General features: G+C 53.1%; 11 protein-coding genes across 11 annotated transcripts; 5 read left to right on the plus strand and 6 right to left on the minus strand.

Annotated features, from left to right (window-relative positions):
• Positions 1-340: 340 nt before the first annotated feature.
• M409DRAFT_58571 (uncharacterized protein) lies at positions 341-3,329 on the plus strand (the record flags this gene model as incomplete). The annotated part of the gene is made up of 4 exons (XM_033813944.1): positions 341-748; positions 845-1,455; positions 1,528-2,996; positions 3,055-3,329. 4 exons carry the CDS (start codon positions 341-343, stop codon positions 3,327-3,329), a joined length of 2,763 nt encoding a protein of 920 aa, XP_033663019.1.
• Positions 3,330-3,791: 462 nt separating this feature from the next.
• On the plus strand, positions 3,792-5,710 carry M409DRAFT_69342 (uncharacterized protein; the record flags this gene model as incomplete). The annotated part of the gene is made up of 11 exons (XM_033818245.1): positions 3,792-3,876; positions 3,938-3,999; positions 4,056-4,359; positions 4,414-4,532; positions 4,563-4,815; positions 4,866-4,955; positions 5,019-5,122; positions 5,176-5,292; positions 5,342-5,391; positions 5,448-5,472; positions 5,522-5,710. 11 exons carry the CDS (start codon positions 3,792-3,794, stop codon positions 5,708-5,710), a joined length of 1,398 nt encoding a protein of 465 aa, XP_033663020.1.
• Positions 5,711-5,775: 65 nt separating this feature from the next.
• On the minus strand, positions 5,776-6,903 carry M409DRAFT_69343 (uncharacterized protein; the record flags this gene model as incomplete). The annotated part of the gene is made up of 2 exons (XM_033818246.1): positions 5,776-6,475; positions 6,794-6,903. 2 exons carry the CDS (start codon positions 6,901-6,903, stop codon positions 5,776-5,778), a joined length of 810 nt encoding a protein of 269 aa, XP_033663021.1.
• A 102-nt stretch (positions 6,904-7,005) lies between these two features.
• M409DRAFT_69344 (uncharacterized protein) lies at positions 7,006-8,874 on the plus strand (the record flags this gene model as incomplete). Its single annotated transcript, XM_033818247.1, has 1 exon — positions 7,006-8,874. The coding sequence occupies one exon, from the start codon at positions 7,006-7,008 to the stop codon at positions 8,872-8,874; it is 1,869 nt and encodes a 622-aa protein (XP_033663022.1).
• Positions 8,875-8,890: 16 nt separating this feature from the next.
• On the minus strand, positions 8,891-10,620 carry M409DRAFT_69345 (uncharacterized protein; the record flags this gene model as incomplete). Its single annotated transcript, XM_033818248.1, has 4 exons — positions 8,891-9,030; positions 9,082-9,117; positions 9,167-10,233; positions 10,295-10,620. 4 exons carry the CDS (start codon positions 10,618-10,620, stop codon positions 8,891-8,893), a joined length of 1,569 nt encoding a protein of 522 aa, XP_033663023.1.
• Positions 10,621-10,947: 327 nt separating this feature from the next.
• On the minus strand, positions 10,948-13,371 carry M409DRAFT_27518 (uncharacterized protein; the record flags this gene model as incomplete). Its single annotated transcript, XM_033808606.1, has 1 exon — positions 10,948-13,371. One exon carries the CDS (start codon positions 13,369-13,371, stop codon positions 10,948-10,950), a length of 2,424 nt encoding a protein of 807 aa, XP_033663024.1.
• A 682-nt stretch (positions 13,372-14,053) lies between these two features.
• On the minus strand, positions 14,054-16,625 carry M409DRAFT_27519 (glycoside hydrolase family 2 protein; the record flags this gene model as incomplete). The annotated part of the gene is made up of 2 exons (XM_033808607.1): positions 14,054-16,436; positions 16,492-16,625. The coding sequence occupies 2 exons, from the start codon at positions 16,623-16,625 to the stop codon at positions 14,054-14,056; spliced, it is 2,517 nt and encodes an 838-aa protein (XP_033663025.1).
• Positions 16,626-17,179: 554 nt separating this feature from the next.
• M409DRAFT_27520 (uncharacterized protein) lies at positions 17,180-18,677 on the plus strand (the record flags this gene model as incomplete). The annotated part of the gene is made up of 2 exons (XM_033808608.1): positions 17,180-17,201; positions 17,269-18,677. The coding sequence occupies 2 exons, from the start codon at positions 17,180-17,182 to the stop codon at positions 18,675-18,677; spliced, it is 1,431 nt and encodes a 476-aa protein (XP_033663026.1).
• Positions 18,678-18,772: 95 nt separating this feature from the next.
• On the minus strand, positions 18,773-21,046 carry M409DRAFT_58577 (uncharacterized protein; the record flags this gene model as incomplete). The annotated part of the gene is made up of 1 exon (XM_033813945.1): positions 18,773-21,046. The coding sequence occupies one exon, from the start codon at positions 21,044-21,046 to the stop codon at positions 18,773-18,775; it is 2,274 nt and encodes a 757-aa protein (XP_033663027.1).
• A 374-nt stretch (positions 21,047-21,420) lies between these two features.
• M409DRAFT_69350 (uncharacterized protein) lies at positions 21,421-22,950 on the plus strand (the record flags this gene model as incomplete). The annotated part of the gene is made up of 2 exons (XM_033818249.1): positions 21,421-21,619; positions 21,671-22,950. The coding sequence occupies 2 exons, from the start codon at positions 21,421-21,423 to the stop codon at positions 22,948-22,950; spliced, it is 1,479 nt and encodes a 492-aa protein (XP_033663028.1).
• A 293-nt stretch (positions 22,951-23,243) lies between these two features.
• Positions 23,244-24,866, minus strand: M409DRAFT_69351 (uncharacterized protein; the record flags this gene model as incomplete). The annotated part of the gene is made up of 2 exons (XM_033818250.1): positions 23,244-23,465; positions 23,520-24,866. 2 exons carry the CDS (start codon positions 24,864-24,866, stop codon positions 23,244-23,246), a joined length of 1,569 nt encoding a protein of 522 aa, XP_033663029.1.
• Between the last annotated feature and the right edge of the window lie 1,679 nt (positions 24,867-26,545).

Consider the following 26,545-nt stretch of genomic DNA (forward strand, 5'->3'; position numbering starts at 1 on the left):
AAGGCTAGACTGCCTTATATTTAAGCCACCATTCTTCCCCTCTAAAAGCTTTCTCAAATGCAACAACCACCATGTTCTTGCTTACCTATTCGTACCAGAACTATTGGATGTGACAGACAAGGTGACAAGTTGGCCTGCTTCATCTTTATCTCAGCAGTCTTCGACGAGCAGCATACACGACTTCTCACTCCCACGGTATTACGACGAGACCATTCATCTGCAGGCCATCACATGCGCCGACAGTAACAACTATCATACGCCGAGGAAGACGCTACATATTCGATCGCCCTGGTTGCACAACAGCAGTCTCTCTGCGAGCCCTCGACCAGTCTGGCCTGCCATGGATCTACTCAAATGCATCGCTATGGCGATATTCCTGGGACATGCTGCAGCTTCTCCGGTTTCTGTAACGGCTATCGTTACAGTCATCGAGACATTCTCAAAAATACCCGCCTCCGCCAGCCCATCCGCGATACCGAGCAATTCGCCAGTCAACATGCTGCTGCCCGCTGTGACTCCAGTCAATCATGCCATCATTACTAACCCGAACACACGGACATATCCATCCACCGAAACTACGAATCCGGTGACCTGCGAGCTTCTACCATGTACTACTACAGCCTTCTGGCACTACAGTCCGATCAACAGGGAGGGATGTCGTTCGTTGACGAACATGCTGTACTGCGACTACTTCAGCACTGTTTCGACTACTTGTCTCGATCAAAACCACTTACCAGACTGCTTATACGTAAGTTGAAATCAGGGATACTTTCCGAAGACTCTATATTGGAGCTGTCTGGCGTCCTTCCAAGACCAATAGGATTCCCGAGCTAACTGATCATAGTCTTCCACGATCTTCCCATTTGTGTCAGAGACAACGAAATACGGCTGGCTCCGGAACACGGTTGAGCCTGTGTACGCAACAACATCGACATGCGTATCGCTAGATCCCCAACGAGCCGCCTTCCCGCAAGGCGAGCTTTCCTGCCACTCTTACTGCAAATACAGTTCATCAGAGGTCCGCTGCTGGCCAGGCGACGGCCATTGTCAGACTAGCACCTCAACGACAACAACATGCGTGGAAAGCCTGCCCTCATGCCTCTGGTACAACCAACATTGGTCGGGAGATGAGTTAGACCCAACGAGTGTTTGCGTGCCACCAAAGACACCGACATCTGGAGGCTGCTCCTGGCTCACTTACCAATCACCTTACTATTGGAAAACAGAGACGTGGCCAGTCACATCGACCTGTCTCTATGCTGATGCGATTCCATCGTGTATCTATACCTATGGTGACAAGTGTGTTCCTCTGCAGGAAGCTTCGACCAAAGGTCCACCTTCTTCCAAATCAGGACCAACTAGTACAGTTGAGGTGATCCCTACTGAGACCAAGAGCAGCGTTACTCTCAGTGCGGCGCCAGCGGGGCGAGGAGAAGGGGGCTGTACTTGGAGAATGTAAGTCCAACAACTTGCGCAGCCGGGTGACGCGGCCATTTGGAAGATATGAGTGAACTGATCTTTTTGTAGACCGGAAGCACACATCGATCATCGCGAGTGTTGGATCAAGGACACCGAGGTGGATGAGTGGATGCCTGCCACACGAAGCTCGAACGGATGTTCGTGGTTCACTTCATTCGCGACCAAGACAAGCGCTGGCAAGACGACCATCTCTCTCACTTCAACCTGCAAACCGACGCCCACGGTAACCTGGTCTTTGACCACCGTGCTCACAGAGACGATGGTGACTTTCGGATCAACATCGTCGACTATGACTAAAAAGACGATGACACGTCCGGTAACGTCTGGAAAGCCTTCAGCTACTGCGAGTGCGAGACGCGGAGATTCTCAAATCCACATCGATCTGGATAGCAGCATCCTCGACCAAGGTTTGAAAGATGCAAACAATCTATGTGCTCATCGCGAGCCCATTGACGGCCGAAGATTGAACTGTGACCTGATGCCTCAGTGGGCGAGGGTGGAGTTCGAGCAGCTGATAGAAGAGCATCTCACCAACCGCATCAACGACAACGCCCTGGAGTTCACGCGAAATGGCTACATGGATCAGTGGATATTTGACAACGCCACGCTGAGGAACAAATTCATCACATACGGAGCAGGGCGCCAAATGATCTACAACATCACACACGCTCTTGCTTTGGAAGAGAATTTCATTATCGAGCCTGATGTCATGATTGAGATCAACCTGGAGATGAGGGAAGACTATCCTCAGGCGGTTGACGACGACGAAGAAGATACTCAGGAGGAAGCACCTCGCTACAAGCTCGTCTGCGCCCTCAGCCAAGGCACACCGATGCCCAGCGAGGACGTCACCGCCATGACCAGCTACCTGGCGTCATACTTCGACAATATGTTCCCAACTCCAACAACCAAGCCAACGTGCATTCCAGTGGAAGCCGGAGGCATTGGTCAATATGTATGTCAGTGCTCGCTAGCTTCTCAGACCGGCGAGTTTCCAACAACGAGGAAGACCGTCACAGCGACCGTCAGCGGAAAGACAACTCAGAAGATCGACGTCTGTGATTACAGCAGTTGGCCGAAGACGACTGCTCCCCCTAAGACCTCAGATCCGCCGTACCCCGTACCGTCCGATCAGAAAGTGTCCACCGACGCCATGACCTGCAACGACCCTAAGTCTGCCGGTTACTACGGCGTGCAAACCGTCGCGGACATGGCCCAGGCTCTGTACCGCCAAGCCTTTTCGTCCGGACTGTACGCAAAGCCCACGGGTTCTAGCGTGAAGTATTCGGACAACTGGAATGGCTTCAAGGTCCTGAAAACAGAAGTACGGCCCTACGTTGAACCGCCACAAGCCGCAGGAGGCGCCCAGATGCAGAACAGATGGCTTGTTCTCTCGATCCAGTACCTCAAGACGGCCTGTGGGAAGGGGGAAGAGGACAAGCTCGTGGGGTTCCGGAATCCGAGTGAACTCAACATTGAGGACTTCTACGACGCTTTTGTTATGCGGTCGAACCCTTGTAAGTCATTCCATGGCCACTGTGACATTTAAGTTATGAATACTGACTTTGGATGCAGGCAACAAGAACCCAGACGACGAAGTTGGACTGGAGCAGTGGACGCCTGGCGGTACGATCAATTGGAAGTGTCTGCAGTGGAAACTACACAGTCTGGACACCCCGCCGTCGTATAAAACCGACAAACACATGCAACATTGGCTCAATCGGACTGGATCATGGAACGAGACGACGTCAGGCAGATCTTGGAATGAGACGTCCAAGGAGCGTTGGGGTGAGACGGGCTTTGAGCCTCGCTGGACTGCGAGTGCTATCGGAGTTGGATATAAAGTCTGAGGAGCAACGAGATCGCGTTGGCATCGTCGAGAGATGTCTCTTGGAGATGATACTCCAATGATAGTCCGTATAGAAGACCCCCTCCTCCCAGCGGGAATGAAACATCCTCTCAGCCGCAAGTCGCCCCTGCAAACCCCATGGGGCAATCCACAGCATGCAGTGATTGTTTCACCAAATCCCACGCTAACAAGAGCCACATGGCCAGCACGCCGATCACGTCGTGCGGTACGCAGGTCTTGGTACATCGCGACTCCTCAGCTTGGCATCGACCAAGCCGGGTGCAAGACTGGATTGTCGAGAATGGGTATGCCGTGGTCTTGGCTCTGTTCTTGGAGGAGCATTGGAGTGTTGTGACGTCGGGTTGGTATATGATTAAGTGTATGGACGCTCGTGTGCTGTTGGAGTTCAGCATTCGGTTGATTCTCCTTTTCTTTTCGTGGCGGGTTGATCTAAGGAGCTATCATGCGTCGATGCTACGGACGAGGTGCGCCTCTGAGGGCAGCGCTGTATGTTGCTTGCCTGAGTGCTTTCCTGTTCTTCGGATATGGTATGTTCAAACACGGGGCACGTCAAATTAAAGACTCTCCAGCTAATCATCCTGTCCACAGATCAAGGTGTCCTAAGCGGTCTCTTACAGAACCCCTTCTTCCGTGACCAGTTCGGCAATCCAGTCAGACTCCTCTCTCGAAGCTACAGTAGCATTCCCAAGCTGACCAATGTATCTAGAGCGATGTTATCACCGGCATCACTGTCAGCTCCTACTGTCTCGGCGCCCTCGTCGGTTGCGGTATCAATTTCTGCATCGGAGACTGGCTGGGTCGACGTCGTATGATCTGGCTAGCCATGGTGCTGATCATCATTGGCGCCGTTCTGCAGACATCCGCTTTCACTCTGGCCCACCTGATCGTTGGAAGGATCATCACTGGGTTTGGCACTGGAATTGACTCGAGTACCGTGCCAATGTATCAGTCTGAGCTTTCCAGGAAGGAGAGTCGTGGTCGTTTGGTATCGTGGGAGATTTGGTTTATCGGTAAGCTATTTGATTCCACCGCGTGGACAAGGCAGAGTTGATGGTTTTCACCAGGGGTTGGCATCGTCTTGAGCTACTGGGTCGATTATGGAATGTCTTATGTCCAAAGCGATGCAGCTTGGAGGGTGCCAATCTCTCTTCAGCTGATTTTCGCGATCATCGTTGTGTTCGTCGTCTGGGGACTACCAGAGTCTCCTCGGTAGCTAGCCAAGCGAGGTCGCGAACGAGAGGCTGCCGAAGTGATTTGTGCTGTTTTCGACCTTGCACCAGACGACCCATACGTCCAAGAAGAGATGGCAGCTATTCGAGCAGCCATTTCCCTGGAGGTTCAGGAAGGCGCTCAGAAGTACAGCGCCGTATTCAAGGACGACATCCTCAAGACGCGTCGAAGAGTATGTCTCGCTTGGTTCGGGTTGTTTATGAATCAGATGGGTGGCATCAACCTGGTCGTCTATTGTTAGTTTTACAACTCTACTGTAATGCTGGGCTTTCGCTGACCTACCCAGACATGCCAACCGTCCTCGTCCAAAATGTCGGACTGTCCAGGAATACATCCCTCCTGATCGCCGGCTTCGTGAACTTGATGTTCATCGTCGGTAACACGGCACCCGCACTAGCGCTGGATTGAATGGGTCGCCGACCAACAATGCTCTGGGGAGTCGCTGGACTCAGCTTCTGTATGATGATGATCACGATCTTGCTGAGCATAGGGAACGAGAACACCTCGTCCGCAGCCATTGCGTTCTTTTTCCTATACATGCTCGTAAGTTGCCAAGACAGTCAGTCCTAAGAAACGGCGACTAATGGCTCTTACAGATCTTCGGCGGTACTATCAATGTCGTTCCTTGGGTCTACGGGCCTGAGATTCTGCCTCTCGAGGCCCGAACTCGTGGAACTGCTATTTCCGTTTCAGCACACTGGCTGTGGAACTTCGTTAGTCAACCTTGTCACGACTTAGTTCTTATTGCTGACTTACTTGCAGTTCATCGTCATGATCACTCCTGTCCTGATCAATCGAATTGACTGGCGAACGTAAGTCAATCCCCAATGTGACTTGCTTGACCGTGCTGCTTACCACTGACTTGCAGATATATCATCTTCACTTGCACTAATGTAAGCCATCTCTCTCTATATCATGGTATCAGTAGCTAACATTCACCAGGCTGCCTTCTTCCCGGCGATATACTTCTTCTACCCTGAGACAAGTAACATATCTCTCGAGGACATCGACAAATTGTTCTTGCCGCCCGAAATGCAAGACTATGCAGAGAGGCACAACTCAGTTGGAGGCCCAACAGGGTCCGACTCAGGCAAGGCAGAAGTTGTGAACGAAGTCGAGAAGGTAGCCTAGGGAATGAGTGATAGCAAAGAATGCGCCTTTCAGTAGAGGAAATGCGAGGTGAAGATGCACTCTGTTCATTCAAATAGACCAACAGCCCTCATAGGACCACCACTCCCTTCTTTTATCTTGAGAGGGAAGCCAATGAATCTGAACCTGCCTTTGCCAACGACTTGCTCAAGATTGTCCAATCCTTCAATATGCGTGATGTTCCTCTCTCCACATGCATTGCGTGCTTGGAAGTTCGGCTCGCCTTCAGGGGCAGGGCTAACAGCCTCGACACCGAAGATTTTGCACCCCTTATCTGCAAGCCAGTACACGGCCTCGAGCGACAACCCAGGGAAGTCGTGCTGCCATCTGGGGTCACTGAACGGTATCCGCTTGTTGAAAGCCATGTAGAGAAGGACTGTATCGCCATCTTTTATCTCCTCACCAGACTTGGACAAAGCGTCTTCCATCTCTTCCACACTGATGGTAGCTTTAAGCTCGACGTGCGATAGATCGAGACATATCGCAGAGGTATAGAAGTTCTCCAATGGCATCTGATCGATGGACAAGGCTCCAGGGGTTGGATCGAAATGCCTTGGTGCATCAACGTGAGTTCCCGCATGATCTGACATGGAGATTGCATATGAGGCGGAGCGTAGGACCGTGTTGCCAGCTTGCTTGGGTTGATGGGTATCCCATGGCGTTATGATCACAGGCGGATGGAATGGGTGAGCTGGACTTCGATGGTATAGTTCTCGGCTTAAATCGACCAACTTGGGCTTCTTCTCGCTGGCCGTAGCATTGGTCCTACGAATGATTGAGGGAGCTCGGCATGTCTTGTGAGTGAAAGAACGGGCTATGATTGTCCTAGTCAACATTCTCTGTGGTTATGGAATCGTAAGTACAGTCTGGGCCTGAGGAGCACAAACAGGAAGGAAGTCATGACGAGCAGAGGCACATCGATAGGGCAGCTTGGCCGCGGATAGAACCATCTCTGTTGACAAGAGTACAAGAAGCGAGGAGCTCGAGCTGGGTGAGGTCACATTTGGCACTGGCGGTTGGGAAATTGTGACATCTTGGCCATTGTTCCCGAGACTTTACACAAACCATATCGATCGTATTTGACGACCTATTTCGGCAACTGAAGACGACCTGAATTCATCGCCATCCGCAATAATGGCGACAGCTTCGGGTTCTCGCCCAGGCCGCAGGATCATGTCGGGTGGCAAGCAGAATCTTTCTGATGGCATACGCAAAGTGTCAGATATCCCACTTCCACGGACACGAAGACAGAGCGCAGAATGGAATCCAGGCAAAGGATGAGTGCCAAAGTCACCCGGCGAGGAGGTAAGAAGTCGAGGGGAGGTTGCTCCAGGTGCAAGCAGCAGCACTTGAAATGCGACGAGCAAAGACCCGCCTGCGGCAGATGTACGCGCCTGGGTGTGACATGCCCTGGCTATTCACAGTCGCTCAAATGGTCCACAAAACACGAAGTAAACACGCCTACACCAGGCCAAGACGCTCAAGATGACGAGGACGAGCAACCTTCATATACGACGATTCAGCAAGATTCCTTGCCACAAGCAGAAACTGCGGCTTTTTTGGATTGGTCGGACCCGTCCTTTTCGCTGGATCAACTGGCTACGTCTGATCAGCAGCAGGATGATTTCACCGCGTTCGTCTTCCCTGGTCCGACATTTGAGGCATTTTCTCCCTCCAATCAGACTTCATTGGACATAGACCATCTGCTATCGACAGCCGAGCATAGTGCCACCGGGATGGAACTATCAACGACGCAGCGGCAACCTCGCCGTAATAACGCACAGTCGATGCTACGTTCTCTTGGAGCGAGGATGCCAAGGTCTGCCTATCAGGTCCACAGGTCTCTCAGAGACGAGCCATATGAACTGCTGTCGTACTACTTCAAGGTCGTGCCTCAAGTCTACTCTATGTTCGACAGTGAGCGAAACCCATTCCGATCGGCAGTGTCGAAGTCCTTCGGCCATTCACTGGCAGTCAACCTTGCTGCACAGAGCATGGCTGCCTCGTACCTCGTGGAGATCAATCCAAAATTCGCCACTATCGGAGCGAAGCTAAGACAGCAAGCGCTTGAGGCGGTACAGAACGAGGGCGGGCAAGACTTCCATGTTATCCTGGCATTGATGATGTCTGGGCCAACCGGCAATTGGCATCAACCACGAGAACTAGGATTGACGGCCTACAAGGCTCTGAGAGAGCATCTCGAAGCTATGATTGGGTCTGGCACTATCGACGACAGCTATAGCTTCTTTCAACAGGCGATGGTCCATTGGGAGATGTACCTTGCCTATGCAGCTGATCCGGAGGCCATACAACCAAGTCAGACTCTTATGCTACCTGCGCCATATCTAGCCTCTCAACAGTCCGCCCACCCCTGGACTGGAGTTGCGCCAGAGACGTCAGCACTCGTTGGATCGATTGGCAGGCTTGTGCGAAAGAACAGACTACTTTGCCTCAACCAGCAGTTTGTCACGCAATCTCATATCCAGCAGATGGCTCAAGACCTGACCACGGCGCGGGCTTTGGAGGCTCAGTTGTTAGCTTGCCAGCATCCCGACCCAGAGGACGTAGCGAGTACTGGAGACAAGTCGACTCCAACGTGGCACTTAACGGCCATTGCAGATCTTCATCGATACATTGGCCTTCTTCAGCTGTATCGTGTCTTTCCGGATCTACTATCGGATCGTCTTGCTCAAGATAGTGATGTTGATGCTCTGATTGCCGGCTCAGAACCCGTCCCAGCGACCCAAGCCCAACGAAACGGGTGGCTCACTTCATTTGCATTGGAAGGGCTCAAATTGCTCGAAAGCATCCCACCAGAATCCGGTACGAAAGATTTTCAGGCGTTCTTGCTTGTGGCTCTCGCTAGTGAACTTGCTTGCGAAACCAAACCGACATCGTCGATGGACATCATCAACCAGTCATCGTCCTTAGAAGATACACTCATCACGAAGGAGCTAGACGTAAACATCATGCGCAAATTTGTGCTCGACAGACTCCACGCCTTACTCGGAGCAATACCACCAAAACCCATCCGAGTCTGTCTCGACATCGTCAAGGAGACCTGGAGAAACATAGACAATGGGCAGCAAAATGTGTATTGGCTTGACGTTGTCATTCAAAACGGCTGGGAAACGATTCTTGCATGATCAAATGTGCAGACGACTATTTGACTCGATCGAATTGTAACATCAGCTTGCTTCCCCTCGGACCAGCGGTGTAGCCTTCATCCTGTTCAATACCTTTCGCGTCAACGATTTTGGTGGTGAAGTTGCTGTAGACCGTAGCGATCACGAGCTTCATTGCTGTCAAGGCGTCAGTATGCTTTCTAGGCTTCGTCCCGGCGACAGACTCACAGTTGGTCGCAAAGTTATTGCCCAGGCACGTCGTTCCTGCATGAAAGTCAGCGTCTTCCATATCACGCTTGAAGGAGAGGCATACCTCCACTGCTCCAGGCCCAAAACCATCGATTCATCTCACTGGTTTGCTTGTCAGAGGAGTCCAGCCATCGATCGGGAGTCCACTCCTCTGGATTTGGGAACACTTCAGGGTTTCGATGGAGTACACCCGCAGAGGAATGCACTTTGACGCCTGGCGGTATGTTGTCATAGCCCGCCAGGCTACACACAGGCGGCGGTGTCACTCGAGGCTGCCCGCCGGGGACCGGGGCCCAGCGTCGAAGGGTCTCCTGCAGAATGGCGCCCAGGAGCGGGATGTCATCCACTGCTTTGAATTCAGGCAGCTCGGCGTCCCCTTCGAGAGAGCACTTTAAAGGCGGATCAAGCTTCAAGAGCTCATCCCTGAGTTTCTTCTGCAACTCAGGATGGCGCGACATCTCGTAGAAGATATACGTCAGGGTATCACCACTAGTCTCCATGGCCGCAGCTTTGTGGTCGTACATTTCACTCGCGAGCTCCCAACGATATGGATAGTCTTCGGGAGCTCCGTCGCCGCCATCTCCACTCGCCTTGCGGAAAGCAGCGCGCTCTTGTACATATGGCGTTGGCACATCTCCCACCGGCAGTTCCTCTCCCGACGAAACCATCTCTTCAGCCAGATCGCATTTCTTCAGGATCCAATCTGCAGCCTCATGGTTTGCGATAGTGATCCACTTCGGCACGAGATGAATCCCGACCCGAAGCAAGCCTCCAACAAGACCAGAGAAGTTGTCAGACCAGAAGTACCACTGCCTGCGACCGAAGAAGGCGTCCATGTACCAGTCTCGTTCTTTGGTGTCGAGAAGGAAATTACTTCCCAGCTTCAGGCCGAATTGGAAAGCCATGAATGAGTCCATCGAATATGCGTAGCTGAGCTTGAACACGTCCACCGGCTTGCCAGCCTCTGCGCTCTTGACCAGTTGCGGGAGCAAGCGATCGAAGAGCATGTTCCGGGAAGTCACACGAAGACTGGCCGAGCTCATGATACTCGACTTGGAGTATACCGACGAGAGCATCCGCCGCCGGAGACCATGCGCCTTGTTATCCGTCATGCAAAGCATATTGACCTTGCTATACCCCCAACGTCAGCAAATGCAATCTTCACGACAATGCATTCCGCTGAGGACCATACCCATAATTCACAAACCTCCTAACATAAAACTCATCCTTCGCGAAACCACCCCCATATATCGTCTTCAAACCTCCCTCATAACAATTCACGCTCAACTCGTTCGGTGCCAACCTTACAATTGGCCCGAGTTTCTGATGCAGCCTGAGGAGTGTTTGGTTCTCGATGTTTCGCCAGCGGATGTAGAGGATCCAGAGGTTGGTGATCGGGCTTAGAGGGTTTGCAGCGGGGATTTTTGAGAGGGGGGAGAGGAAAAGGGGAAGGAGGATGTATTGATAGAGGAGGATAAAGGGGAGAATGAGTGATACGAGGTAGATTGTTGGTGTCATTGTCGGTTCGTTCGATTGTTCTTGCGATGCTGTCGCGGGAGCCTTGATGCTCTTTTTATCAATCATGGACAAGATAGGTACTCCTCGCGTGCCTTCGGTATACGCCACACATCTCCATGGCCGATGTTATGTCAGAGTAGGCTGTCCTTGTCATTTAGAGCAGTCAGCTACGGAGTCGAGGGAAGATAGCCTTCTTAGGCGTGAACACACGCTAGCTCACCGAGGCAGCTGATTACGATCGTGCATCGACATCCCCCCAATCGCGAAGCTCGACGTCAGCATATCGAGGCCGACAGAATAGGGTCAACACAATGTTAAGTCATGATCTCACGGCGGTATGTTGCTGTTAGGTTGTCCCCATTGCATCCAATTTTGATCAACAGGAACGGGCACCTGCTGCCACCAATCCATCTGCTCCATACTCTGCGCGAAATTCGCAGCGTCAGACAACTCGCCCGGATACGACTCCCACATCATGCCGTCCCAGAAGTCATTCATAGCGGCCTCGGCGTTGGGATTCGTTATCCATGGCTGTGGTTGTACGAAAGCATGATCGTGAGAAGCAAATGGAACTCCGTAGGATTCTCCTATGGGGCTGAGCAATGTGCCTTGGCTCGTCATGGTCGATTCAGGGGGTTGCACGGCTGGTACGGAGTCTTTCCTCTGCATCATCTCTTCCTGTTGTTGGTGGAGTTGAGCGTGATGCTCGCTGACATATTTCGTTGCGTCGTACAGTCGTTGGACAACATCTCTGCTCTTTCTCGCAGCTACAGACCAGCGGGTCATTCGGCCAAAGAAGTCGATAGACAGCTCGATTTCCCGTCTCCACTTGTCGACATCATCGTCACTACCAGGAATAATCGAGCCTTCACTGCCCGAAGGGGTTGCGTTGGGACTGTCTGCAGCGACGGCTGTCGGCGGCAATGCCAATACTGAGAACAGAGAGACCAACGGAACCATCACAGCCTGATACATCATCCAGACAGCGTTCCAGCCGGATATGAGCGACTCCTGCGCGGTATCGTTGATATCGGTAATCGTCTGACCAGCAACGATACGGCATCGGCCAACAGCTAATTTCTCCTCGGTAGACCTTTTGGTATACGGAGTCCTCTTCAGGGCCGTTGCCAGCAGTATAGGCCGGTGCATCAAGATCCTCAAATTTTGATACCTCCAGTGCATAATCGCTCTCGGCGTCTTCAGGACCTCCGGACAGGCGGTCTTATCCCGCTCTGGTGGCTGTGAGAAATCAAAGGAGGCCTTGCTCGTCGAGGTGCTGGGTGCTTGAGGAGAGAGATGTTTGACTTCACCGTGGAAGTGTTCGTTCCTTCCATTCTGCTGGTTCCGTTCAACGACGTCTGAAAGTATGGGCGGAAGGTCATCATGCCATTTCTCCAACTCGGCGTCCAGAGCAAAAAGTTCGTCAAACCCAATCATTGAGTGGGCAGCAAGTAGATCTTGCACTTTTGTGGCAATCTTGCAAAACGCGATGTTGTGGATGATCGGCAGTAGCCTGAGTGATGCCAGGTACTGAGCATTGTTCATCTGTTCGGGTATTCGCGGTGCCAGGATAGTGATCCCGTCGCCGGTTCGCCCTAATGATGGCCGTCCAGTCGTGATGCTTGCCCAAGAGTCCAGAATGTAGAGGCTCCACCAAGTCCTCCTCCTGATCTCGACAGGTACTTCCAAGCCGCTCATGATGACAGTTCCTCCTGCAGCATTCGACCGATGAGAGTCGCTGTATTCCCTGTGAAGGCCATGTGCGGTCGCCATTCGCAATGTTGCGCCCATGACGCCGTTCGCTTCGTTTGGCCTATTCAGCCAATGCAGGTAGTATCCGCTGAGAAGTGCTGAGGCTTGCAGTACGAACAAGTTCCCACTTCCAAAGCCTTCTTGGGTCAGATGTTCCCGCGCTCGTTTGTAGAAAGCAATGTGGTCTTCATTTTCACAGGTCGAGCTGGCAAGTGCGCCCAAAGCCATAACCATGTTCAAAAGGGCCAGCCATGGAGAGTCTCTTCGGGTCCCGTACAGAAAGCTATGGCGAAAGTGGTCTTCGTCGATGAGGGGCATCAGGACGTGGATGTGGGCGAAGTATGAGTCGATGAGCCTCTCGCCCACATCGGCAGGAGGAAGATAATATGGATCCGGATCGAGGACATAAGGTGGAGGAGTAGAGCTTCTACTGGGCTCAGTACTTTCGGCAGATGTCTGCGCAATGAACGGTCGAGCGATAGGTGCCGCTTTGAAGATGACCTTCATCGCTGCGTTGATGGAAGAGATGCCAACATAGGTCGAGGCTCGGTCGACTGAGAGCGAAAGCCCGTTGACATCGTCGGAGATACCTTGAATCTTGTCTCGCAAGCGCTTTGCCTCGTCTGTCTCAGGATCCTGCTCTGGTGCTTGTTCAAGTGCTTCAAGGCTTTCTGCTCCTTCAGACTTCTGTACAGCACCCCCAAGGACCTGTACTGGATCTGGAGTATCGCCCGGCGAGGCATGCGGTGCTGGCAGAGTGACCGCAAGGTTGATGAGCCCTTCTCGGGAAAGAGAAAGGAAGTCCTCAAGTTCCTTCCCTGGGAACAGGCGGTGGAAGACAGAGTGGTACTGATCGATCTGAGTCTGCAAGTTATCGACGAGTCTTGCACGTCCGTCAGTAGGTTTCTTGCCACGAATGCCCGAATCACTCACTTTCTCGAGGGTATCACTCTCTGAGCCGGCTTCTGGTATGCGCACAGCTCTGGATGTTGGTACCATTGACACTGTCCGCAAGGCTGGCTTCCATCGCAGCGGATCTTCCGGCGACGACATTCGACGCAGGCGTTACTCGTCGATATCCTCTTCGAGTTGCCACTCGGTCGCCGGCCTTTGCCACCCTCTCCCTCGCTTCCAGTCGTTGTCGAGGCCTGAAATGTGTGATACATCGTCGCTCTCATTGGCGTCTCTCAAATCGTTTACCGCCTCAGCCGCGCAGCAGTCGCAGGAAACATGGCAAAGATATGAACTCCATCAGTGTGGTCTGACGTTTGAGTCGTTAAGGGTAGAGTCTACTAAAGTTGGGTTCTCGGGTCTCGATCCATGCCAACGCTCAGCATGCTGCAGGGCTGAGACCACATGGGCAGACAGGCAGACAAGTTGTATGGGCTCGCTAGGTGCAGACCCTGGTTGCTCTTTTATTGGAGGTGTAGTTCAGGATGCACCCCGCAGTCTTTGCCCCATCTCCCGCTCGCAAGGATGGGGGATGCGGCGGGTCTGCCGGCAAGGTTTGGCCGGTGCTGTTCGGCAAGCAGCTTGAGGCTGGGAGATCGCAGCTTGGAGACTCATACACTCGATGATACTCTCGTGAAAAGCTCGCAATGAACATGAAGGTATGCAATCAAGCGTTATGCACGACGAGTGACGACGCTTTGCCACAACAAAGATTCAGCTGTACTTCTGGTCAAGGCGCCCCAAGGTACGTCCACTTGAGCGACCTATCATTCCGCCCCAAGCCTCTGACCGTGACCACTTGTTCGTCCCCTGGAACAACGTCAATAGCACTGTCGTCGACAAGAACGCCCTCTCTTTCTTCGAATACTAGACCTTTCGTTGGCTTCCTTGCCTTAATGTTGATCTTGTCACCCGACGGGCTGACCTCCACATCGCGGTCGCTGAAGTCGAGGTACTTCAACGGTTGAGGCCAGTCGACGTCTCTGGAGACAATTTTTCCGTCCACCCAGATCCTTGCAGCTAGTACATGCGGCTCTTCAGTAGTATTGTCGATAGCACCTTGGAACATCTCGGTGGTGCCGTTCGCGAACACGACAACATCCTTCTTCACGATCTTGTCCTTGATGTCTTTGCCTGTAGCGATGCTGATGAAGCGTAACTCCACTGTTGCTGTGATGAACTTCGTTCTTGAACTGGCGACCCAGCATTCATATTGCAGGGTTTTCGCCGGCCGAGCATGCACTACACTCCAGTCGTGATGTTCTCTCTTGACTGCTACTGCCACCGGAGCAAGTACGCGTCTGACCGCGTAATAGCTTGGCTTCTTGCGTAGGAAGTAATCTACGATGCTCCAAGAGGTCACGGGCCAGCAGTCGTTCAATTGCCAAAGAAGAGCGCCTCCACAGAATCTCTTCTGACCCCATTGCTTTCGCCAACCACGGTATCCAAACATCAGAGCCTCTGCTTGGCTCAACTGCGTGAGGTGGATGAACTTTTCAAGATCTGTCTGCGTTCGGAAGTTCTCCACCAGATAAGTCGCGATCCTGCGCTCGTGCCCATCGGCCTTATTGTGGAAATCGATCATATGGCTCTGAGGATAGAGCTGTGATGGATCTGTGACATACCACTTGATGGTATCGATGTGTGGGAAGGCTTCCATGCCGAACTCGCTATTGAATCGGCCACCGAGAGTGTCGAAGATCTGATATTTCTCCTGAGTGCCATGCCAGACATTCCATTGATGCATATCACCGACAGTGGGATCGCTTGAGATCTTGCCATCACCCCAAGGCGAACCAGGATGATATGGCACGTGCGGCGTGTGCGCAGCGACAACATCTGGAAGCAACTTCTCATAGATGTATCGCGCTGGAAAATCTGTCTTCAACCAGTTCTGTGGGTCCTTGTCTTCGTAATCGTAGGTGAGCCCAAGCTGCTCCTGCACTTGGTAGTCTTCGTTGTTTCCAGCATATATAACAATCGATGGGTGGTGTCGTAGGCGTTTCGTTTGGCAGACAGCCTCTGCCTCGATCGACTTGAGGATCTCCGGGAAACATGGGTAATTACCACAACCAAACATGAAGTCCTGCCAGACTAGAACCCCGAGCTCGTCACAAGTCTCGTAGAAGATGTCCTCTTCCCAGATTCCACCACCCCAGATTCGGATCATCAGTTGGTAGCCGTCCACCATCATCTCAAGCCATTTCCTATACTTATCCTTGGTGATCCGAGGAGTGAAAGAATCAGCCGGAATCCAGTCACTACCTCCACAGAATACGTCGATGCCGTTCACTCTGAAATAGAAGGTCTTGCCAACGTCATCAGGTTCTTGAATCAGCTCAGCCTTGCGGAATGCCGTTCGTTTCGATAGGGTGTGCACAGTTTGGCCGCCATGTTTGATCGTCGCTGTTACATCGTACAGAGGTTGTTTGCCATACCCGTGTGGATACCATAGCTTGGGTTGGTCGATGGAGAAGTCGACCGTGGCTTGCCCATTGTCGTCCACCTCTGCAGCATGCGTGAAGATCGTTTCGCCATGTGTTGATGCCGAGAACTCGACCGTACTGCCTGGTTCTCCTTCTACGGATGCAGTGATGGAACCGCTGACTTTTTCGAAGCTATCGCCCAGCTTGTAGTCTATTCTGATATCTTGAATTCGAGTGTGGTACGTCTCCAGTCGTACAGGACGCCATGGACCGCACGGTGACAGAACAGGACCCCAATCCCAGCCCCAATGGTATTGTGCTTTCCGGACAGCCAATCGAGCCATGTCGCCATTGAAGCCAACCCATTTGTGCTCCGGATGGGCGTCTTTGATTTTTCGTGCTTCGGCCATTGCAGACTTGAAGTCTATCACGAGTTCAGCCTCCTTGTCGGGGTGTAAGTGGTCGGTGATGTCGACGCGGTGCATGATCCACATGTTGTCACTTTCAAGAATGACTTTGCCATTGAGCTTGACCGTCGCAAAGGTATCCAGTCCATCGAAAGCTAAGACGTGCTTGATGTCGGGTTCTGAGACGTCAATCTCAGGGAGAGCGACACGATAGGTCCAAGGTGTCTCATTGACCCATTCGCATTTCAATTCATTGAAGCCGAGGAATGGGTCCTCGATTCTGCCCCGTCAAGATCAGCTCCTTTCCGGACAAGATCAAAGGATAGGGGGACTACTTTTTGTTGTCCAGCAGATCCAAATGGACATTCGTAGGCACTTTTTTGACTGGCAGCCATTCTTCAGTATCAGTCTGCTTGAAGGACCAGCCATTGACAAGCTCGTGAACCTGCATAGCTCTGGTGGACGCCATAGCTGGGATATCTCCCATTGCTCGACGAGTCAGAACGACCAACGATTAAGTTAAGGGATTAGACGTTTCTAATGTATGCAACAAACTTTTCGCAGACGACAGGATAGGATTATAAGGCAGGGCCGCCCCCACTTGTCTGGCACGCGTCCAAGCAACACAGCAAAGCAGAGAATGGGCCGGCGCTCTACTTCCCTTGATCAAATGGGTTAAAGCAGTGTCTATCTGTGACACCGGTATCGGTATATGCGTTTGCAGACGCGACCAGCCGTCTTGGTCGCAGATACGTGAGGCAATGATGCTGCCGGAGCTGTTCCAAGTGCGTTATGAGGCACTGAGAGGAGAGGAGGTGTTGTTCCGCTCCCAAAGGAGAAAGGCGTTGATTTCTTGGCGAGACTTCGGTCAATCCTTCCGCTCACGTGTTGGCGTGCATTGATCAGTCTTCACAAAATAATGTCCGTGCTAAAAGGGATGGCGGGAAATTGTGCAGCCTAGACATTCGACATCACATCAACAACATGGACACGGAAAGAAGCATCCATTGATCAGTATCGGAGATGGAAGTCATTCGACCGGCAGGTGAGTCTCTGTATTCACTCACATACACACAAGCTCCTGCCACTAACTTCAACCCTGCAAACCTTAGGCAATAATGAGCGGCGTTGCATAGTCCGAGATGTCCTCGGACTCTACGGCTCAATCATCTCAGTCGGGACCTATCGATCGCAGAATGCAAAGCAAGACTTGTCGAAGGACACCATTTTCAAGGCATTGAAGCAATGCATTGAAGAGCTCTCTACTCTCAGCACCATCGTCAACGACTCTGAAACGGAAACGCCACAGCTGGTGAAGGCCTCGAAGATAGACTTAGAGCAGCATGTTCACTTTCTCGACCAGACCGATATCCAAGCTCTTCTCGAACAAGCCCACAACAACCCTCTAACAGAGTACGAAGCCCGACCCCAATGGCGTCTTTACATAACCCTAACAGCAGATGTCTCGTCCCCGTCCTTCCACGTGGCATTCGCAACATCCCACGCACTAGCAGACGGCACATCAGGCCTGATCTTCCACAAAACCTTCCTCGCGGCCCTACGCAACTCCTCCCAACTCTCATTCGCCGCAGGACCCGTCTTCTCACCAACAACACACCGGAGCCTCCCTCCCGCGCTCGAACAAGCCGGAGATCTGAGCATTTCCTGGTCATTCCTCGCAGGCCCTCTTCTCGAAGAATTCTTCCCAGCATGGCTGAATAGACTTCTCGGCTTCAGCAAGGATAAGCCTGGATCGAGTAAACCATGGTGCGGCGCAGCGACAAAACCCTCGGTCGAAGCATTCGTGGAAACAGCTGTCCACGTCACAGCCGTGTCACCAGAGATTTTGCTGAGCGCGTTAGCCGCCTGCAGGAAACACAACGCCCGCTTGACAGGTCTGCTCAACTACCTCACCTGCCGCGCGCTCGCTCGGAACCTCCACGTCCGCGGTCGAGAATACGCCAGATTCATCACCGAAACGGCTCTCGATCTGCGCCGCTGCTTGCCGGATGAGTATCACGAAAGCATGGGGAACTTTCCCTCGGCGATATCAGAAACGGTCGACATTCCGCTATCATCCCTGGAAGCGGGAAAGCATGAACTCGTGTCATCCGACTGGGAAGCCGTCCAGACCACGACGAAACTCCTGAGTGAAAAGTCGAGTACTCTCGCAGATCAAGCGACAGGTTTACTCAAGTTCCTGTCAAACTACCGCGAATGGACGATCAAGCAGGCCACATCGCCTATGGAGGCCTCCTTCGGCATGAGCAATCTAGGCACTTTCGACGGCAGTAGTAAAGACAACGCAGACTCAAGCTGGGAAGTAACAGACATGGTCTTCTCGCAATCCGCAGACGCAACCGGGCCTCCCTTCAATCTCAACGTGGCGTCCGGGAAGCACGGATCGCTGATGCTTGTTCTTTCGTGGATGACCGGGGTGTTGGGAGTGGAAGATGAAAGGTTGTTTGTGCAAGACGTAATGCAGGATGTCGTGGCACAGCTGCAGGCTGTTTCAGCTTGATATCCAAGCCTTGCAGCCCGCGCTGATGATGAATACAGATTTGTAGAACTAGAGAGTAAATTCTAATGTCTAGCATCAGAAAGCATCGCAAGCGCCTAAGCAGCGCTAGTAGCAACACTTTGGGCGACCGGCTCACTGCCAGCCTGAGTGCTTGCACCAGCGTCGGTCGCTTCGGTCTCAGCTGGCTCTACAGCCTTCTCATCAGTGCCACTACCCTCGTTCTTCTGCTTCTCTTCCTCTTCCTTCTTCTGCCTTTCCTCTTCCTCTCGTCGTCTTGCCGCAATCTCTTCTTCAGCTCGCTGGCGCTCTTCTTGCTCTCGAGCCCGGACGTAAGCCTCACCAACTCCTGGCCACAAGCTGGCCACAAGCAGTGCTATAGCTCGCTCAACCGGACGAATCCGCTCGCGCACCCATTGGAGGCGCTGGTCTCGAGCCTGATCCCGAGCTCGAGCATCCTCATCCAGTAGTCGCTGTGCAAGTTGTTCGGGTGTAGGCATTTGCCCAGGTCTAGCATTGGCAGCCGGAGGTTGCCCCTGCTGCTGTCCTTGCTGCTGGTTCTGGCCCTGTTGTCCTTGTTGCTGCGCGGGTGGTGCTCGTCCATCATTCATGATGCCATCCCACCATCTTCTCAGCGCGCCGCCATCGCCGAGCAAGCCCATTCGGATCATCCAGAATCCCATTCCTATGGCGAACAACGCCAAAGGACGTCTCCAACCCATGTTCGCACCTAGTAGGAAGTAGGCGAAGATGAGCACTCGGAGAAGCAGCCATAGATGTCCCATAATAGGTCCCAGAGGGCCGAGTGGGTCTTGTTGAGCAGCTTGGCCCTGCACTTGTGCTTGTAGCTGCTGGCCTCCTTCACCTTGGTGTTGAGCTGCTTGTTGATTCGGCTGGGCTGCGGTGTTAGTTGCATTTCCATTGGAGGCACCGGTTGGTACTGTTGGAGTGGGCTGTAAAGTGGCACTTCCGCCCGAAGGCATCTGAACGGTATACAGGCCGTGCTGGGGAGAGTAGAGAAGAGCTTGCGGGCCACTGGGCGAGGACAAGAGGTAACATGTGACGTCTTGTGAGCTCGGATTCGGAGCCTGATGCTGCGTTTGCCGTATCTGCTGCGCTCGTTGCTGCCAACTTGGTTGGGCTTCGAAAGGTGACCTCGGGGGCAAACGCCCGTTTGGAGGAATGGGAGGGACTGGCGAGTTTGATCTTGCTCGATTGTTGCCAACTCGGAAAGGATCGATGTAGTCATTGACACTGCGCGATATCCTCTCAAGGGACTGCAATTGCGCTTGCTGTGATTCTGTAATGGTAGCGGTGTTGCGTAATTCGTCGATGAGTCGTTGCATTTCGGTCATGTTCTCTCTCGCCTGGTCCAAAGCTGAGCGACCATTTGCGTTGGCCTGTGGAGTTGGTACTCCTTGCGCAGGCAAGTGAGGTAGATTAGGGAAACCCAGTGGTCTTTGCTGCGTTTGTAAGGCAGGATTGGGAATGCGAACGGTCTGATGGATCCTGACCTGCACGTCATGGCCGTGGGCATTCTGATGAGTGGTGACTCTCGGTGGTGGTTGTTGTGACTGTGCTGCTCCATTGTTTTGTTCATTCTGAGTTTGGCTGTCTTGCGGAGTGCCATTTTCCACGTTTTGTGGCACTGCCGCGTGCTGATTGTTGACATGTGCTGGTTGCTGGTGGCCCTGAGCATGAAAGTGCTGCGCCGGCATGCCATTTCCTGGCGGGAATATTCCAGGCATGTGACCTGCGAAAGGTTGCATCCCAAGCGGCATCATGGGCTGATGGAAACCTTGATTCTGGAACATAGGAGCATGCAGTCGTTGTTGAGCGAACATCGCGGCCTGTTGCTGCAGCATTTGTTGCTGAACAGCCTGCTGGTGCAACTGATGATGAAGCTGCTGTGGATTCGGCATTTGTGGAAGAGCCGCATTCTGTGCCGGTTGTGGTGGTGCTGCTGCAGTTGGAGGACCTGCTGCAGGCTGAGCAGCAGCGGCAGGGCTTGCAGACCTGCCTGGCGTTCTCATGCCCGTACGATGCGGGACAGGATTTACATTCGCACCATCGCCTTTAACCAGAAGGTGTATCACATACTCTGTCTGTGACGGGTCCCTTCGAATGTTCAACGCATCGGCTACCGTTTGATCGTTGTCCACGAGTGCTCGTCCGCCGTACAGTAATCGTTGTCGCTCGGGTGTTGGACTTGATGGAATCGCCTCTTGGATCCGTTCTCTTATTTGCCCGACCTTGGATGCAACCGCAATATCTGACCCCAGCGTGAATTCATCAGCGCCGCCTGGTACGTGTCCTGGAGGGACCTTGACGCGTAGTGTGATCGATGTAGGAGGTTCTGGTGGTGGTGCCATGGTCGCAATTAGGCGTTCGCTGAATTGAGGTGCTATCTGATCATCGGTCGCATCGATATGGCGCTTGTCGTTTGCAAAAATGCAAATAGAGATGAAGGCGTTGATTTGTAGACAGCTGTTCTAGAAATGGAGGAGCTGCCACGCTGCCGAACCGACGGCTCCAAGATGACGAAGCTTAATTTAGCCCCTGCACCGGCACGCCCCGAGCCCCGCGCCGATTAGCGAATCGCGCCAACGTCAAGCCAGCCCAAAATCTTTTGACGACTTCTCAAAATTCAAAGCTCGAAGATCAACTGCACACGCTTTTCTGTTACATCCACTCCAGACGTCTTGGGCAATCAGATATCTGCATCCCGAGTTCACAGTCACCGAAAATGGCAAAGCGCGCTGCTGAAGACAATGAGCCGCAAACGCTCAAGGCCGGCGAACGTCCTGTGGCGGACAGTGGTCTGGCCGAGGGAGAAGAATTTGAGGATGAATTCGAGGACGAATTTGAGAGCGAGGACGAGATTCTGGAAGCTGGTGTAGATGGCAGGCCCGATGAGGAGCGGGAAGCCGAAGAGAAGGCAGCAGGTAATAATTCCATTCTCCATTTCCACGACAGATATACTAATCCTTAAACAGGCGCTATGGATGTTGACCAAGAGACATTCATCCCCGGACGACACAAGCTAGACGCAGGACAGACATTGGCCCCGGACCTCTCAACATACGAAATGCTGCACACTCTGGAACCAACATGGCCCTGCCTTTCGTTCGACATCGTCAAGGACAACCTCGGCGACGATCGCAAGTCATATCCCGCCACTGTCTACGCAGTAGCAGGAACCCAGGCCGCACAAGGCCGAGAGAAAGACAACCAAATCATGGTAATGAAACTCTCCGGCCTCTCCCGCAACGACAAAGCCAACAACATCGATTCTGACGACGAAGACGACGACGACGAAGAATACACCGATCCAGTCCTCGAAACGAAATCCATTCCCCTAACCGCCACAACCAACCGCATCCGCGCCCACCAATCCCCGCAATCCAACTCCTCAACACCACCCACAACAATCACGGCCGCTATGCAAGAATCTGGCGACGTCCTCATCCACGACATAACCCCTCACCTCCAATCCTTCGACACGCCTGGCTTCCAAATCCCCCAAACGGCCTCCAAACCCCGCTCCACCATCCGCGCACATAAGAAAAACGAAGGCTACGCCCTCGACTGGTCACCCCTGGTACCCGCCGGCAAACTCCTCACAGGCGACTCCGCCGGCACCATCTTCGCTACAACCCGCACGGAGGGCGGCGGCTTCGTAACCGACACCAACGCCTTCACAGGCCACACCGGCAGCGTCGAAGAACTCCAATGGTCCCCAAACGAACGCAACGTCTTCGCCTCCGCCTCCAGCGACGGCACCGTCAAAATCTGGGACGCGCGCTCCAAATCCCGCAAATACGCCATCAGCGTCCAAGTCTCCGACTCGGACGCCAACGTCCTCTCCTGGTCCCATCAAACCCCACACCTCCTCGCCTCAGGCCACGACGACGGGACGTGGTCCGTCTGGGACCTGCGACAGTGGAAATCCCCCGATGCGGCGGCGAAGTCGAAACCTGTGGCGCATTTCAATTTTCATCTCGGACAGATTACGAGTGTGGAGTGGCATCCGACGGATGACAGTATTGTGTCCGTGTGTTCGGCGGATAACACTTTGACATTGTGGGATTTGGCCGTGGAACTGGACGACGAGGAGAGCAAGTACACGGCTGATGTGAAGGATGTGCCGCCGCAGTTGCTGTTTGTGCATTATATGGATCAGGTCAAGGAGGCGCATTGGCATCCGCAGATTCCTGGGACCGTCATGGCGACGGGGAATAGCGGATTTGGGGTGTTCAAAACAATCAGCGTTTAGGACGAGGTTTAAAGAGGACGAAAATGTCACTTGGACCATTTCGCTCATGATTGTTAAGACTTGTGTATGCCGCCTCTGAGCGCTCGCTGCAGCGCAGAAAGGCTTCCACTTCATCTTTCTCGTCTCCATATATGATCCCTTCATGCAACACATCTCTCAAAGCTCGCCTGGCACCAAAAATCGGTACCCCGTCATCAAACGCTAGTCATGCTCATCCTCAAAGTACACCTCCAGGGAGATTCGTCTGCTACAAGAACCGTCAGCCATGTTGTCCTGCTCAGGTCTGCTATATTTTAACGACTCACCTTCGGCTCACCCCCAACACTCCCACTCCACCCCTCCTGCGGCGACGCATGCCGTCTCAACATAAACATAGGTTTCCGGCCCTCCTTATCCAACTGCTTGAAAAGCAGCAGAGGCTTCTCCTCCAATCCCAGACACCGCTCCTGATCGCCATGCACAATGTACAGCGCATACTGGCGCCAGTCGTCTGTGATGTTGTAGCGTTTGAGTGCCTGCGCCAAGATCAGTCTAGTATTACTTTTCGTGCTGCATTTGATGCTACTCACCACTGGCAGAACGACCCGACAAGGATCGTCAATACTGACGCGGAAGGATTTGAAAATTTCCACTTGGGGATTGTCTTTGTCTCGACCACTGTGGGGTGTCTCGTCTTCTCGAGGACTGGGTGTTGGGGCCTGCCGTCGTGCTTTGTCTTGCTGTAGCCGTGCGGTCGACTGGTCCGTAAGTCCTGTAGAGTATCCTCCCGTTTCATCTCCGTGGCCGTAACTTCGTTGATCATGCCGTGATACATTCCCATCACGCGGGAATGAGCGATTCGGTGCTGCACCTGGCTGGTGGTATGATCCTCCTGATCCCGGTGGCTGGGCGTACGCAGGACTGGTGGGACTCAACTGCTGGCCATGTACGCTGTTTGGACTGGTTTGGCTCGTCATGCTTGCGGTCAGATGACTGCTGGCGGCCATTGCAGCCGCGGATGCTTCCAGATGTGTACCTCCATCATCCCGTACTTCCCTCGTCTGTGGTGGAGGATGTGTAGGAGATGGCTGCTTCGCGTTGTCCGCTGATTTCAAGAACAGCTTCTTGGTAGAGAACTTCCTGCTCAGCGAGCTGCCCTTGTTCTGGTTGGCCAAGTCCTGTGCCTGTCTGTTCTGATCCAATTCACGCGGGGAAGGTATTGTCCCACCTGCTGGGTCTGGTAAAGGTGTCCGCTGGTCTTTCACTAATCTCATAATCGGCAGCGTCTCTTCCCGAAGCTTCTTGTTCTCCTCTACGATCCGGTCCAGGTCCCGCTTCATCACTCGCAGCTCTGATTCCGTAGCTATGATCCGTGCATCTCGTAATCGTATCGACTCAATGATCCGTGCAATGTCGTCCTGTGTAGCATTCACATCTCCCTTCTCTCCATCTGCTGACAGAGGCACGTAGTCTTCTTCCTCGATCTTGACGCCTGCTCGCATCTTCTGTTCGTAGACGGCTTTCAGGATCGTGAGTCTGTGTCCCACGCTCGCGACGCCCAGTTCTCGTAGCTCGTCATGATGCAGTGCAGTCAGGGCCTCGCCATTGACACCCTCATCCACGAAGGTCTGCCCATACTGCTTGAATGCGGGAGAAAGTGACACGACAAAGTCGGCTGCCTCCTCCTCCGTCCATTGAATAATATTTCCCGTCGGGCTCCTGCCTTCCCTATCTGTCCAAGCTTGTGTTGTAGGCGTATCCTCTCCGTCTACCAGCGATCGTGCATCCTCAGAATCCGACGGGTGATCTGAGGAATGGTCGTCGTGGAAGTGGCTTGCAATAATGGGAGAGCTAAACACCGATCGCTCAAACTCATCGTCTGCCTCCCCATCACTGTCGTAGGTATTGTCCCCAGCCTGACGAGCGTACCTGTCCATTTTCTCGTCTATGCTCTTGTTGGCCTTGTCTGCAGTACTACTTCCGTTCCGCTGGCGAGAAAGGACGGGTGGTAGCTCTGGCGGCGGTCGGGCTGGCGCAGGCTGTTCAGTGACGCGATCGCCAAAGCTGTGGTCGATGGGCGTCGCGGCGAATTCGGTGTCGGTCGGGCTCACAGGCGAGTTGGGGTAGGAGACAGAGGTGTTCTTCTTGTACGGCACAGCGGGCAGCTGCTCATAGGAGCCACGGCCTGCGCCAGCGCTGCGAGGATGCTGTGTGCCGGCGCCAGACGCGGACAGGGATGTGCTGACGATGGAGGAGAGGTTGGGGCGATTGGGGATGTGCGATGCTCGATGCGATACTCGTGCGAGCCAGCTGCCTTTGCTTGGGAGATGCGGTGGTTGTGGTGGTTGTTGCGTGGAGTGGCCCAAGGTCTGGTCGAAGGGCTGCTGTTGTTGGCCCGCCATGGGCGGGAAGAGCCTCGTAGCCGCCGTTTCACAGGCCAGTAACAGCAGAAACACCACCCGGAATGTGCAGTCTTCTTTGACGATATCTCATAGCAGTCATGCGGGCATGTGTCAATAGGGAAGAGACGCTATCTACCATCACCCACCGCCACGCCCACCCTCTGCAGACCCCAAAGCTAGTCGAGCAGCAACAGAGTTGTGATCTGCTGCCGCGTCTGATCGTCCAGCGTTCGCTAGTTGCCTTCCGCCACCCGCCCGATGAGGAGCTAGTCAACCGTGCGCCCGCTATTGATGGACTATTTGATGGACCTCACCTCCAACAACACATGCACTCCCTTCGCAGCCAGCATCAATCAACACACCTCACAACACTCTATTGCTAACGATTACTCTTTTAACAACGACTCCTGACCAGTAGGACTACCAACTCCAATGCGCACCCCCAACCCTTCGACCCGATTCAATAAAATATCCCTGAAACCTTCAAGCCCGGAGGAAGCAACGCCATCGCACTTGCGCAGGAACCTGCTTTCGGCTCACTTATCGACACAGTACCCGACCAAAGGAAAAGAACTTCTATTTCAACACCGGGTGATTGAGTTGCTTGCCCATTGAAAAGGCTTCGATCGCAGACAGATGTCTACTGGGATGCTCTGCTCAATGTAGGTAGATCAATATATGCACCCTGGTCAACACTTCCTTTGGAGAACGCCGCGAGGCTTTGCGGAGGAGAAGCGAGGTGCAGGTGCTGTAGAGAATCACACAATCAATGAATCTCATCAGTTACGTTCTCTCTGCTTCCTGTCATGCAGACACCTCTCCACGCGCGTGAACTGACCATGCGTGGTAGCTCGGTTTAACTGACTCGTAGCAGAGACGTGTTAGACCGCTTTCGTGGGTCGGGCAGGAGTTGTCATATACCGCCAAGCTGGAGAATTCAAAACTCCAAATGAGGGTCAATGTTTCGCGAACTATAGCAGAGCGCGGTTATTAATTGCCGCTCTCCTGGGCAGGCGGCAGGGATGTGTGGTAGTGAAGATGGTTGCTTGTGACTTCGTGATATCTGATCAGTTGCAAGAGATATTCCAATGGCTCGTAGTCCATGTTCTTTCCAAATCTCTATGAAGTCGAACAAAACAGTAAAAATTGAAGCCACCTTGCAAACGGAACAGCACGACAGCTTATCCATTTGACAAAACAAAACAACACCAAAA

The sequence above is a fragment of the Zasmidium cellare genome (genome assembly GCF_010093935.1).
Source record: "Zasmidium cellare ATCC 36951 unplaced genomic scaffold M409scaffold_37, whole genome shotgun sequence".
Taxonomy (NCBI): domain Eukaryota; kingdom Fungi; phylum Ascomycota; class Dothideomycetes; order Mycosphaerellales; family Mycosphaerellaceae; genus Zasmidium; species Zasmidium cellare.